The sequence below is a fragment of the Castor canadensis genome, chromosome 2 (genome assembly GCF_047511655.1).
Source record: "Castor canadensis chromosome 2, mCasCan1.hap1v2, whole genome shotgun sequence".
Lineage (NCBI taxonomy): Eukaryota > Metazoa > Chordata > Mammalia > Rodentia > Castoridae > Castor > Castor canadensis.
In genome coordinates this window covers 36,322,102-36,337,228 of record NC_133387.1, presented here as the reverse complement: position 1 = coordinate 36,337,228, position 15,127 = coordinate 36,322,102, and the positions used below count along the sequence as shown (strand labels likewise).

At 36.7% G+C, this 15,127-nt stretch overlaps 1 protein-coding gene across 12 annotated transcripts in view; it reads left to right on the top strand.

The window, feature by feature from the left end:
- St7 (suppression of tumorigenicity 7) overlaps positions 1 to 15,127 on the top strand; it is a 256,603-nt gene that overhangs the window by 156,280 nt on the left and 85,196 nt on the right. For 8 of the 12 annotated variants that reach the window (XM_074064492.1, XM_074064494.1, XM_074064489.1 and 5 more), the window contains exons 7-9: positions 862 to 930; positions 2,816 to 2,970; positions 5,068 to 5,165. In XM_074064492.1, coding sequence (XP_073920593.1) covers positions 862 to 930; positions 2,816 to 2,970; positions 5,068 to 5,165 — 322 coding nt within the window. The remainder of the gene's footprint in view (positions 1 to 861; positions 931 to 2,815; positions 2,971 to 5,067; positions 5,166 to 15,127) is intronic. The other 4 variants (XM_074064495.1, XM_074064491.1, XM_074064493.1 and 1 more) reach the window with 1 other exon arrangement.

Below are 15,127 nucleotides of genomic sequence, written 5' to 3'. Positions count from 1 at the left end.
CTTTGTGATTCTTTAGCTGTCCATAGAAAGCAATTCCATGGCCTGCCTATAAGGTCTGTTGGCTTCCTGGGATTTGCCCATCCCAGTAGAGCAATTCATTTGGAGTGGATCGGTGATTTGCTGTCTTACATCTTTTTACCCATTTTATAGTTTAATTTCTTCTCTCCTTTTTCAGTCTGACAATCATTGTCCTTGATAGAGAAGCCAGGAACAAGATGGGAGTGAGAGAGTTTGCTTTTCTCTTTATTATCTACTGCTATTAACCATAAACCTTCTTTGTTTTGCTGCTATTGTATTATTTGTCTTTTTTTGCTTATTCATTTTTGTGGTGGTTTTAGAAAAATGGGAATGGTGTTAGGGCCTTAAACATAATTTACAAACAGAGAATAGATAGCTGTCTTTAGTGTTTTTTGTGTGTTTGTTTTTGGTATATTTATTTATTTTTGGCAAGCTTTAGCTAATTTGGCATTTTGTAGCTCTCCTGTCATTATTCTTATGAATTCATTCCACTCTCTTACAGTCCTTCATTACATATCCTCTTTCTATCTTTTTTTACATGTCCTTTAAAAATCTGACCTGCAAAAGATCTCTGTGGAGCCATATTGGTTACTTAAGTGCCACCCCTCTTTCCTTCCTGAGAGGATCATTTGTGATTGCAGTTGCAGGTGGACCTTGGGAAGCTGCTCAGTCCTCTTACACCACTTTTCCTTCTGAGTCTCATACCATTGAATCATGCCTCTTTGCTTTGAATTTTTTGAAGTCCGCCTTCCCCTCTTTGATTACTCCCAAATGACATAGTAACTCTCTCTGAATGTTCCTATCAATTTTCATTTCACCAACTATTTTTTTCTTCTTGGTCAGAATTAGGTCCAGAGTTGAAGTTCCCCTAATTGCTTCCTCTACCATCTGGGAGATAAAATTGTTACCAAAGTAAGTCAAGAACCTGTCGGGTGCCCTACTTCTAACCAAATGAAACTTATAGCAGATATCTGGATGGTTGACACCTACCTCATCACCACACTTTCTTGCTTCTGTATGTGTATTGTGTTGTGACAAGGACGCATCATCTCTATCTTCCATCAAGCTGAGCAGTCTGTTCTGTACTCCCCAACCATTAGCACTTCTATTGCTCTCTCCTTTTCCTTCACTCACAACTTTTAGCATGTTTCAACCCCAAACTCATGGGTTTTCACATAGATGTATGTTTCTTGGCCAGTAGTGCTACTCTGCCTCTCCTTCTAAGAATACTGTTTGAAATATAAATAAGCAAAGCAAGCAAGCTAGCCCCAACCATTCTTGAGTTCCCAGCCCACAATTGCAATCTTATGTTAATTCCTCTGACACTGTATCTACTGCTTAGTATTATCTCAATTTTCACTTCGTTACCCTTGGCCCATATTTATATGTCGGCATCTGAAGCTTTAAGTATTTTCTCTGATGCCTACCCCAGTTATTTTCTCCAGTAAGTCACTGGATAGTTTCAGCACCATTATTGCTCTTTTCAAGTAATACACACTGCCCTCCATGATAATTGAGTTTCTAGCTTTTTTTTTTTCCTGGTAATTTTTCACCCTTCCTCACTATATTGAATTTAAAACCCTATTGATAGTTTCTGCCTAAAATTAGAGGGATCAATTAAAGATTTTTCAAGACCTCTTCTCAGGGCTAAGATTAACTAATGACCCCAAACCTCACACTAGCTGTTGAGATTCCTTTCCCTAACTGGTTTTACAGTTTATAAATAGTAATAGCAATACTTGGTTTTACTTTCTGGTTATTTTCTCTCTTGTGGTCTGATGAAGAAAAGTAGGGAAATGGCCACAGAGAGGCAGTGGAGAAGAGGAAAGTGAAGGGATGGTGCAGATCAGGACCTGTCTAATCTGTCCTGGGCTTAACAGTTCCCTTGTATGCTCCCTTTCTTTGGCAATGGGTTGTTCTTTACATGATTGGAAGGTTTAAATTTTCAAGAGCTCCCCTTGTTCAGTATATCTGCATATCCTTTCTGGCTTCCTACCATAGAGGGTTGTTGAAAGGATTATGTGAAATAATACATGTCAAGTGCCTGGTACAGTACTTAAGCTATACTAAGCAACAGGTTGTAGCTTGTTGTCACAGGCATGAGATCTTATTCTTCTTAGCTACTGTGGCTGAGTCAGATTCTGAGCTCTTCAGAAACAACTTCATTTGTAGCTTTTTCTAGTTTGTCTGAAGCAGAAAATCATTGCTGTTATAACATGTTGAAGCACTTTTTTTTTTAAATGAGTAACATGACTTAATGAATTTCACACTCTGGAGAAATTCTTAGCTTGAAAAAAATCTGCCTAACAAACAAAAGTAAAGTTGTGTATAATGCTTCTAACTTTCAGTGTTGGAAGGAGATATTTAATAACAGCTGTTACCATCACTTTAAGCTGACTTTTAGTGAGCATGTCTCACATGCTGTCTACTGTACTGAGCACTTCACATGCATAATCGTCTTGCTTAACCGCTACAACAACACTGGAAACAGACACATTCCACGTTGTTCTCCATCAGGGAGGCAGAGTAATAACTTGCCCAAAGTGACACTAATAAGGGGCAGAGTTTATATGTGAGCCCCATCCTTCTAACACTATGCATCCTACCCCTCAAGCTAAAATATAGATGTTTCTTTTGTACCATTACTTTGTGTCAACAGCTACAAACAAGGGTGCATGAACCAGTTGGCCATTCTGCATGTTTTGGCGTAACTCCCTGCCCTTCTGCATGAACTTCTATAGTCTGTTGCTATGTCTTCGAGTTTGTAATTGATAGTGGCTATTATCTGAATGGACAGGTGTGCGACTGCTTATATTCTTTTGGCCGAAGAGGAAGCAACAACTATTGCTGAAGCAGAAAAACTGTTTAAGCAGGCCCTGAAGGCTGGAGATGGCTGTTACCGGCGTTCTCAGCAATTACAGCATCATGGATCCCAGTATGAAGCCCAACATAGTAAGATTTCCTCTAGGTTAATGTGTTGGGAAATCAGAATTATCAAATGATCAATCAGAGCAAACTTTTAGCCAGTTAAAAATTTGATTCTCCTAGATGAGAACAGATATAGGCCACTGCTTTTCTTGGTTTTTGTTACTTTTTTCCTTCCTATAGGTGCACTTAGTACACAGTTAGTTCCATTACTATTTATGTTCACATACTCTTTCATGCCATAAGTCTTCCAATGCCAGAAATGAACAGGAAGTAATCTTTAATAGTAACTTTGTTTCCTGTCCAGAATTCTTACATTTTTCTGTTCATCAGTTGCTTCTTTGTCTCACAATAGTCTCCTTTGGTAAAGAGGATAATTTAGGATATAACAGTTACTGGTAATTGTATCAGCAGTTGGCTCTTTTTTAGGAAGCATTGCTGTTGACTTCTAGAGAGAAAGAACTATGAGTTCCTAATTATATATCTTTTATGTTAAAAAATAATGTTGTCTTTTATTTAAGATAAAAATTGAGACCTTTTACTTTAATACACTATATAACAGTAATATTTTGGGGATAGTATAGAAATAATACAAAACAATTTCTAGAATTCTCTGAGCCCCTTGACTCATCTTTATTGGTTATTTAAACAGAAATCCAGTGATCCTTGTGGGAGAAAAGTGTTTTCATAGTCCAACCAAAATTTGGGTTGTTTCCTTAAAGTGAAATTTCTGTCACTCCATTCTTCTCTCCTTCAATATGGAGAGTAGGTGTGTATCTCCTTCATACTTAAAATTATACAATTAAATTTTAATATTAGACTTGGATTTGTTATAGGATCTGACTGCATTAGTCTCTATAACTGGTGCCAGCAGAATCTTTACATTATATTCCACATATAGAGGAGTGTGTCCACACAACCCACCCCTGCACAGGTTTTTAGTTTATTCTTCAGCAACCATGCATGTTAACAAGGTGTGTAAGCACCATCTATAGCTTAGTTTTTAAAAACTGTAACAATGAATTTTGAAGATTTATAGTAAATGTCTATCTTGTGAACTAAATGGAAATTAATACATAAAATTCCATAACCTATAATGCAACCTTAAGAAATTTTCTTTCTTTTCTTCTCTAAATTAAATCTTTTCAACCTGTTGCCTAAATCTATCCAAAAAATATAATCACATCTTTAAAATAATTTGTAGGTACTTGGCAGTTTTTCAGCACACATCTTGTTCTCATTGTTTAAAACTTGAAATGTTCAGACTTTAGTCTTAACATCTTTTAATAGCTGCATATTATACATATACTTAATCTGTAACAGGTGTGTCATATTTTTCTCAAACATGGTAATTTTATTGAGGATTAAGCATGTGCGTGTTCTCATTGGTATGGAAATGTATCCAAAAAGACATAATTAAATAAAAGATTAAGATAAGAAGTTGTTAATGTACATTTTAAGTTAAGGCCATTTTAGTGACTATTGTTATAACTATTTAGCTTGTCAGTGCTTTCTCTAACACTAGGGTAGTTTTTCATTTTGTTGCATACTCTATTGTCATATCTGGAATGTGTTATGTTGCCATCTAAGATCAACTGCTTTAAGGACCTGGAGATGATTATGATGTCACTAGTGTTAGAGAAAGAATAATATGAAACAGAAGTTCAAGATGAGGCTTCTCCAAACTCAATGTCAAGAGTGGGGAAAAAAAAAAGTTCATCAGGATGCAACCTGAGATTCACCTCTTTGCATCTTTACCAAAAGTATGTGTACTTGAAGAACATGGAATTTTTGCTTGTAAACTGGATGCCTTTTCCCAGCACTGTGTGGCAGATTTTATTTATTATCAACTATTCAGCATCGTAACTCAAACGCATGGTTAGGTAATCAGTCATGATTTGACCTTTGGAAGTTCATGTACTTTTCATTCACTCTGTATTCATTCACTATTAACAGAGTTAATTGTCAGTGCTTCTGGCGGTAGGAAAGGCCAAGGAGCAGTCTGTTCTTTGAGATTTCTCTTTACTGACAAGGCAAATGAATGTCTGTATTTTCTTCTTGCTGCTCAACTGAAAGATTTTTTTTTTTAAATTTTTAATTTTTGGTGTCTTATATCTCCTTCAGGACGAGATACCAATGTCTTGGTCTACATCAAAAGAAGGCTAGCAATGTGTGCCAGAAGACTCGGGAGGACCAGGGAAGCAGTGAAAATGATGAGAGATGTGAGTTTGGATCTGGGTATGGGATCAGTGGCAATGCAGCTGGCTTGGAGCTGTAAGAGCCCACTCTGTGGACCTAGCAGATACAGCCAGTGCTTGCATGGTGGTCCCATAGTCTCTGGAGCCAGTTCCCAACTGACTAGATAAATTATTTGGGCAGTTTACTCAACTTGTATGTCATAGTTTCTTCATCTGCAAAATGAGGCAATGATAACAACTCTCGCAGTAACTTCTTAGGATTGTAAGAATTGAGTAAGATAATACATGCAAATCTTTTAATAGAGTAACTGGCACATTAAAAAATATTCATAGAAGCCAGGCATGATGGCTCATGTCTATAATCTCAGCTACTCAGGAGGTTGAGATAAGAGGATTGTGGTTCAAGGTGAGCCTGGGCAAAATTTAAAGAGATCCTATGTCAAAAACAAGTCAGGTGTAGTGGTGCACACCTGTAATTCTGGCTATACAGGAGGCCGAGGTAGGAGGAGCATGGTCAGAGGCCAGTCTGGATAAAGTGCAAGACCATCTTTGAAAAACAAACTAAAAGTAAAAGGACTGGGCCATGGCTCAAGTGGTGTTGCACTTACCCAGCAAAGATGAGGTCCAGAGTTAAATCTCCAGTGCTGCCAAAAAAAAAGTCAATAAATATCTTTATTAATAAACCTTTGGGGCTGTAGCAGGAAACCAGTAATGAGATCAGCCATTTCAGCTAACTGACTTTTTCTGTATGTAGTTGTTAGAAAATTTGAATAAATTATGGGTCAAATTGCTACCCTCAAATTTAGTAACATGAGCTAACTCTGTCTCAGTCATTTCAAGCAATTTCCTAGATTCTTGAGAAACAGGGTACTTTATTAGTTGAGGTTAACATAAGAAAAAAGAAGAAAGGAAACAAGAGTTTCAAAACAAAACTAGAACTTAGGGAGGTTATCACTATGTAACTTTAAAACACAAGAGTGGTTTTAAGGGGAAACAAGTAAGTAACTTTTTCATTATTGTTATGGTTGGCAAGAAATACTTTTCATAAAGAATCTAATATTACTGTCAATTATATCTGTAAGCCATTTTCTTTTTTAAAGCAATCTCAGAAACCTTTGTCAACATTTCATTCTTCCACTGCATTCTTGAATCAGAAGACATAGATAACTTCCCTTTATAAAAACAGTAGAATGTAGTAGCAAGACCCAGGTAGCTTCTTGCTTTGTTCCAAGTGCATGGGTTTGAGCACAGGGCTCTTCAAAACTAGCCCTTTGGGAGCCTTTTCTTGGCTGGTCTCTGGATGGAAGGCAGTTCATATGAATTTTTCAGTGCTGTTTGGAAAAGGGAGTTTGCACCCGAGGCCACTCTGGTTATTCCTGCAAGTTAGAGTACATTGTGGGCCCAAGTGAGACCCATGCTTGGGTCTGCCTACTCCTCTAAGTATCAATATAGCCCTCATATCTGAGGAGAGGAATATAAGAAGGAAGATTATGAATGTGCTATATGCTCATCTAGAATCAAGTTTTTTTGGTTGAAGGAAGAATTTAAAGAATGTTATCACATAAAAGCTAATTTTAAGAAAAGGGTATTTCTGTAGAGGGGTCTGAACTTGCTTGCAAAGCTTTTCACCTTATAGAAATCCCATACCTTGATATAGCAAAGAAACTGACAGTCGCTTTGGTTCTGAGTTGGTGAAAATTTAAGGAAGAATGGGCTATTTTTCCATTTTAACCTGGCCCACATTCAGCCATTAACTAGGTCTTGTATATTTATTGTCACTTCTTTACCTTAATTAGCCAGGAGTAGACATGCACAGATACATGATTTTGGTCATCTTATTTATTATATGCTTAAACAACCTCATAGGAAAAACAAATTCTGATTATTTTAATTCCAGTTTTTTTCTCAGTCTTATTCTGCTTATCAATTTTAGTATATACATATAAAACTTCATATGATTAAAATCAATACATCTACTTACCATATATCTACCATGATTTGTTTTTTGTTTAACATTACTTTATATTTGCATTCTATTTATTAACCAGCACAAATTCAGGTTTTGGGAGGAAGTCTGGGATACAGTGGAAAAAACACCGGGGTAGAGGGTCAAAAAGCCTGGATGTGAATCTCAGCTTTGCTCTGTGTTAACTTTGTGATCCAAGGCAATTGTACTTACTTTTTCATTTAAATTGGGGATGATGATTCTTAAATTAATGAAGAGAATTGAGATAATGTGGCATATAATATGCATGCTTATAATTCTTTCTTACATTATCATTATTTTTTTGTTTGTTTGCAGGGCTATGGTTTGAAATCAGGTCCTTGCACTTGCTAGACAAGCATTCTACCACTTGAGCCACCCATTCAGCCCCTACTTTTTCACTATTATATAGTAGGAAATAAAATATAATTTTCCTGCCTATTCTTCTGATGGACATTTTGGGATAATTCTGACATTTTTTTAGTTAATTTTTTTAAAAATTTTTATATTTATTTTATTTTTGACACATAACTGTGTGTTCTTACAGGGTATAGTGTGACATTTCAGTACATGTACACAATGTGTAATGATCTGGGCAGGGTAATTTGCATAGTCATCACCTCAAACTGACTTCTTTTTCTTAAATTAATGAATGAGTCAATCAAGAAATCTCATTCTGGCTTTCTCTATCTACATATGTATATACACATTTATATTTTATGCATGCTTGGATCTACACAGGTAGGCATGTTTTTTACATTACACTTCTAAAGACCACCTGTCATATTCTTAAAATACATGTTGCCTTTTCTGTGGGTTTTTGGAGTACCAGTAGATGTGGGCTCTACTGCTGTGACAGTCCTATGAGAGGCGCTTTGAAGAGAAATTTTCATTACTCCTTGCACCCCAAACAGAGGAGCAAAGATTGAAGATTTCTCTCTCTCTCTCTTTGTCAAAGCTGCAACTGGTAAAGGAGAATGATGGGGGGGGCGTGAATTCAACTATGATATATTGTAAGAACTTTTGTAAATGTCATAGTGTGCCCACAGCACAACAATAATAAGTAAAAAAAAAAAAAAATTAAAAAAAAAAAAGCTGCAGCTGTACCCAGCCTTGCAGGAGATGGTTTTTTTGTCAGGCCAGACCTGTTTCACACCATTTGAGTTGTAGGTCAGACTTCACCAAGAGTTCACTCTTTTAACAACATGCACATAAAACATCTTGCTGTAAAACTTCCTCTGATAAAATAGCAGTGGATTCCAGGTGGTTTGCTGATAAACCATTTAGGCAGGAGGATCTAACTTTTCATTGAGACACAGCCATTCTCTCTCCCCATATGCATGGGCTTAAACTTTCCAAGAGTAGATTTTAAAGTGGAAATACAAATGCCGCTTAGAATGTCTTCCATGTAGAAAGCAGTGTCATTTAAAAATTTTCTCTGGAAATGCCTTAAGGAAGGGCAAACTATTAATTGGTGAGATATCCTGAAACAAAATGAAAGGGAATTCTGAGAAGGAGACTGTAAAACATTATCAATTTTTTATAATTTCCATGGCTCAAGACTTCAAGCTTGTACTGTGACTCAGATAAAATATTGATACTGACAGCGAAATATTGATGATGTAAAAGCACATTAACTTCTTAGCATCAAAATTCACAGTGTCTCATTTTCAAAGGCAGCACAGTAATTATTTGAATTCCCAGGATGTTTTTATAAAAAGCTTACTTTGAGTAGCTCCCTTTTGTGAACAAGAATATGGAAGTCCCATGCTGCTGGAGAATATTTTGACAATGGGCAGAGCTAAGAAAGCATGCTAACTTTTGAACGCCACTGTAAGATGTTGTTTATTTTTCATAATATAAAGGGTTGCATTTTCTGCTTATTAAATTTAAGGAAAGGTCTTTGTGTTTGTTCTTATTTTTGGTGATTTTGCCTCTTCAACATCTGGTATACAATAGTGTCTTTTTTCCTTTTTTAACTTTTACCATTTAGGTAGATTCAGTTTTTTCTTCCTATCTCAGTAGATTTGGAATGGAATTCATAGAGCAGATGACTGTGGTCATGGTGCCTTAGCCATGACTGTCAGATCTGGTATGAATAAAATGGTGTGTATTGGGTGGTCTGACCTGTGAAGGAACCCAAAAGTTCCTGTTGTCCCAGGATATTTGGTCTAGGCCAGAGTTTCTCAGACATGGCATTTTTGACATGCTAGGTCAAACAGTTATGTTGTGGGGACTGTCCTGTGCACTGAGGTGACCCATGCCTCAGTCATCCCTCAGTGTCTCTAGACATTGATACATGTCTTCAGGCAAGGGTGAGGGCCTGGAAAGGGAGTCACTCCTCATTAAGAACCACTGATCTAGCTGGGTGTTGTGGCTCTTATCTATAATTCCAACTACTTGGGTAGCTGAGATCAGGAGCACTGTGTTTCATGGCTAGCCCAGGCAAAAAAAGTAGTGAAACCTCATCTCAACAAACAAGCTGTAATACCGGCCATGTAGGAGACAGAAGTAGAAGAATCAAGATCTGAGACTTGCCCAGGCCAAAAGCAATGAGACCCTATCTGAAAATAACTAAAAAGGCTAGAGGTGTGGCTCAAATGGTAGAGTGAGCACTTGCCTAGTATGCACAAGGCCTTGAGTTCAAACCTCAGTATTGCCAAACACAAAACAAAATAAAAAGAACTGAGTAGATTTGTTTCTAGGCAGACATCAAGGTTTTGTCCATTTATAATCTGAACTTCCACTATTGTGGGCATAGACATCCACAGCACCCATAGACTTGACCAGCCTGTTTTGTTTTATTTTGGGGGGGAGCTGTTTGCCCAGATGGGATTCCCTGAAGAAGCATTGAGGGCAGGAAAAGTAAGTTGATTTGAGGTTTTGGTGGGATCTGGTAGGAGGCTAAGAAAGAGAGGGGCCTAATGTGGAGACTTGGTCTCCCTTGCTCCTCATACATGGTTCCGGCTTATGTCCCTCTTCCCTAAAATCACAGCTCCTTTGAAAGTCAAACATTGGCTTTCTGATTTATGACCTGTTTCCCTGTCTGTAGTGTCCTTCAGATTTTGAACTATTCTGTCATTCCTGTTTCATTGTCTCTGCAGCACTACTGCTCTTTCTGTATCCTGGCCTCCCATTTGACACAGATGATTACACCCCCCCCCCTTTTTTTTTTTTTATTATACCCTTCTTTTTTTTTTCTAACATAAGCATTCTTTTTTATTACTCATATGTGCATACAATGCTTGGGTCATTTCTCCCCCCTCCCCCCACCCCCTCCCTTACTACCTACCCTGCCCCCTCCCTCTCCCTCCCCCCAATACGCAGCAGAAACTATTTTGCCCTTATCTCTAATTTTGTTGAAGAGAGAGTATAAGCAATAATAGGAAGGAACAAGGGTTTTTGCTGGTTGAGATAAGGATAGCTATACAGGGAGTTGAGTCTCATTAATTTCCTGTGCATGTGTGTTACCTTCTAGGTTAATTCTTCTTGAACTAACCTTTTCTCTAGTTCCTGGTCCCCTTCTCCTATTGGCCTCAGTTGCTTTTAAGGTATCTGCTTTAGTTTCTCTGCGTTGAGGGCAACAAATGCTATCTAATTTTTTAGGTGTCTTTCCTATCCTCATATCTCCCTTGTGTGCTCTCACTTTTATCTTGTGATCAAAGTTCAATCTCCTTGTTGTGTTTGCCCTTGATCTAATGTCCGCATATGAGGGAGAACATATGATTTTTGGTCTTTTGGGCCAGGCTAACCTCACTCAGAATGATGTTCTCCAATTCCATCCATTTACCAGCGAATGATAACATTTCACTCTTCTTCATGGCTGCATAAAATTCCATTGTGTATAGATACCACATTTTCTTGATCCATTCGTCAGTAGGGGGGCATCTTGGCTGTTTCCGTAATTTGGCTATTGTGAATAGTGCTGCAATAAGATGGGTGTGCAGGTGCCTCTGGAGTAACCTGTGTCACAGTCTTTTGGGTCTTTCCCCAGGAGTGGTATTGCTGGATCATATGGTAGATCGATGTCTAGCTTTTTAAGAAGCCTCCAAATTTTTTTCCAGAGTGGTTATACTAGTTTACATTCCCACCAACAGTGTAGGAGGGTTCCTTTTTCACCCACATCCTCACCAACACCTGTTGTTGGTGGTGTTGCTAATGATGGCTATTCTAACAGGGGTGAGGGGGAATCTTAGTGTGGTTTTAATTTGCATTTCCTTTATTGCTAGAGATGGTGAGCATTTTTTCATGTGTTTTTTTGGTCATTTGAATTTCTTTTGAGAAAGTTTGTTTAGTTCACTTGCCCATTTCTTTATTGGTTCATTAGTTTTGGGAGAATTTAGTTTTTTAAGTTCCCTATATATTTATTACACCCTTCTTGAAGCATTTTCTATACTAGACTTTAGGACACCATACTGTGTTGGTCAGTTTTTCATCACTGTGACCAAATATCTATGGGAAGCAACTTAAGGGAGGAAAGATTTATTTTGACTTGCAGTTTCAGAGGTTTTAGTCCATGGTCACTTGACTTTATTATTTCTGGTTTGTGATAAGGGAGTAATCAAGGCAGAAGGGTATGGTAGAGCAAACACACTTGACAGTCAGGAAGCAGAGAGAGACAAGAGAAAGGAAGAGGCCAGGGACAAGATATGTCTTTTAACAGCATGCCTCCAGTGACCCACTTCCTCCAGTCAAGCTCCACATTCCAGTTTTCCCCATTTCCCAATAGTCCATCAATTAATGTATCAATCAGTGGATTAACTTATTGATTATTTCAGAGCCCTCATGATCCAATCACTTTCCAGAAGCCTCACCTCTGAACATTGCACTGGGGATCAAGCCTTTAACAGGAACCTTTGAAGGACAGTTCATATCCAAACCACAGCACTCCACCACCTTAATTCTCTTAAAATATCTGTCTCCAGTCTTCCTGACCTCTAAAATTTGAAGCATCCCCAGGCCACTACTAGGTGACTACATTCAGTCTCAGTTTTAAATGTGATCTAAATTCTGAGCAATGTTTCTTTACTTAAACATTAAAGTCTTTACTATGCTGTAGACCTGGGTGCTTGTTCAGGGTCACATAGCTAGGGAGTACTCTTGAGAGTATGGTCTGCCAGTCACCATCATCAGAAGTGTTCAGGGCTCTGATTGAATATTCTTCTTATAGCAATGGTGTATGACTACATGGAATAATTCATGCAAATCACTTGGTACAGGTGAGTAGTAGGTATTGTTGCTATTCTTATCATTACAACTAGATTGTGAAGGAAAAATATAAATATTAGATACAATTTGATTCCATTTTTCAATTAAAAAGTCAATGTTAATATAGATGGTTCTTGAACTTTCTGGTCTCAGAACCCTTCAAAATTATTAAGGTTCCAAAAAGTTTTGTATATATGGGTTTATTTATTTATTGACATTTATAATTTTAGAAATAAAAACTGAGATTTTGAAAATATTTATTCATTTTAAAATAATTACAAATTAACACAACTGGTATTTTATGAAAAATAGCTGGGTTATTCAAACAAAAAGTTAGTGAAGGAATCAGCATTCTTTTTATGCTTTGCAAATCTCTTCAGTGTCTAGCTGAATAGGAGACAGCCAGAATCTCATGTTGAGACATGTTTCCAACATGTGGTCTCTGGGAATGCCTCTATGTACTCATGATAGAGTGAGAATAAAAATGGAAAAGTATATTACTCTGGAAATAGTTTTGATTTTGAAGACCTGAAAAGATGTCAGGAACCCCTAGGGGTTCCCTAATCACATCTTGAGGACCACTTGTACAAGCATAAGAAAAAAAAAACTGGAAATACAGAGCATATTTTAGCAGTAACATTATCGCTGTCTCTTTTTTTGTATTCATATAATGCTGAATTATTACAAAAACATGTTATTCTGATTTACTTATTATAATAAATAAAATTTAAAAATAAAAGACTGAGGCCAATTTCAAAAGAACAAAATAGTGAACATGAAAAAAATGGTAGAAATAGGGAAATGTGAATGTGGTAAAGAAAAGCTTTACCAACTTAAAACTTTAGCTTAAAACTAGACCTATAGCTAATTTATTATCCGGTGAATTACTTTCCTAGAGCTGCCATAACAAAGAATCAAAAACTGGGTGGTTTCAACAATAGAAATTTATTATGTTATAGTAAATTAAGGATAGAAGTCCAAGATCAAGGTTTAACAGGGCTGTGCTTCCTGAAGGCTCTCAGACATAATCCATCTTTGTCTTTGCTAACTTCTGGTGGCTTCTGACAACCTTTGGCCTTTCTTGACTTATAGACACATTACTCTGGTTTCTGCTTCTGTCTTCATATGGCATTTACCTTGTGTACCTGTATCTCTGTACAAATTTCCCTTTTTTCTATGAGTCCATAGAAAAAAAGCCCAATTTCCAAATAAAGTCACATTGATAGGTACTGAGAGAATTTCCAACATAGGTATTCTGAGGAAACAATTCAACCCACAGTTGCAGTCATGTGTAGAAACGCTGTATACACTTTCATCCTTTCTAAAACTTCACTGCCATATCTGGTCAGCCAAAAGCATGTTTCATATGCCATTGACCATTCCTAGCCTAACCTGTAAAAGTTATAGCTGCTAACTATCCTTTTGTTTTATTATACTTGGATCTTCATGAAAACTAATGAGAGATAGCTATAGTTAGTTACCCCAACCTTAGGTTTATATCCTTCCTGCATTTTCATCATCTTCTCCAAGATTTTCAAATGAGAAGTAGAAAGTTTTCAGTTTTTGTTATCAACAACTTATATAGTATTACTGTATGCCAGACATTCTGCTAAGAAATTTACATATATGGTCTCATTTAATTCATACCTACCATGGTTGTAATACTAAATTGCAAAAATAATTTATTCTTACTGTAACAAGACAAAGACTAAGATGTTATACCCCTCCATTTGTAAAACTCTATGTCTCTATGGTACTCAACACCAGAAATTTCTCTTTTCTTCGGTTATACAGATCTTAACAAAATATAAATCAGAATTAAACTAATAACAAAGAGCTATTATAATCAACAAATTTTATTATAACACAAATCAACAAATATTTGTTAAAATATTTGTTTGATGAGAGAAACAAACCCTCATGGGGATTCTCAAGAAATTATACAAGTTTTGAAATAATATAGTGCCATTTCTCCTGACTTTTCACACTTACTTTATATTTATTCTTCACTTTGATCTCAAATCGCTTATTTCTATGACCCTTTCAGTAAGGGGAGATCTGGGCTCCCCTTAACAGGACTATGCTTCCTGGAAGCTCTCGTACACAATCCATCTTTGCCTCTAAGGATTGATTAGATCAGAGAAAGATGATTTATTTAGCTAAATTTTTAAACTTCATTAGATTATGAGCTTCTTGAATGCACGTACCATGTTTTTCTTGTGTGTTCTTCCCAGCACAAAGAATGGCACCATGCTACAGAGGCAGTCAGTAAAATACCTGAGTTGGTAAATCTGAATATGCCTTGCAAATTCCCAGTTAATGTGTTGTACTTGTGACCTGTGGGTCCCAGCTTCTTCTTGATTATGATTCCTCTTGTTATTTGTTTAATTTTGATATTCTACCTTAATTAAAAGAGGCAGAATTTATTTTTAAACTAATGTAAAATATAGCAAGTTCTATTAAGAAAAGGAATATAATATATTCATTTTATATTCCTTTATGTTGTTAGAATCCTGGCATGTGAGAATTAGCTTAATAATATTGTTTGAGGATGCTCATTAGGTAATTTCTGAAGAGGAGCACTTGTAATGAAAGCATACTTTAGAAAATATACATCCGTGACTAATTAAATCCTGTGACTAATTAAATCAAGCATTCATTGATTTACAGTTTTGCTAATGTTCCTGAGTGAAAACCATCACAAAATCACTGATTTGTAAAAGAGTACTAGTATGCTCTGCAGGTTGTGAAACATGTTTTAGGGAATATTTTGCCACAGAAATTCTGCTTTTAA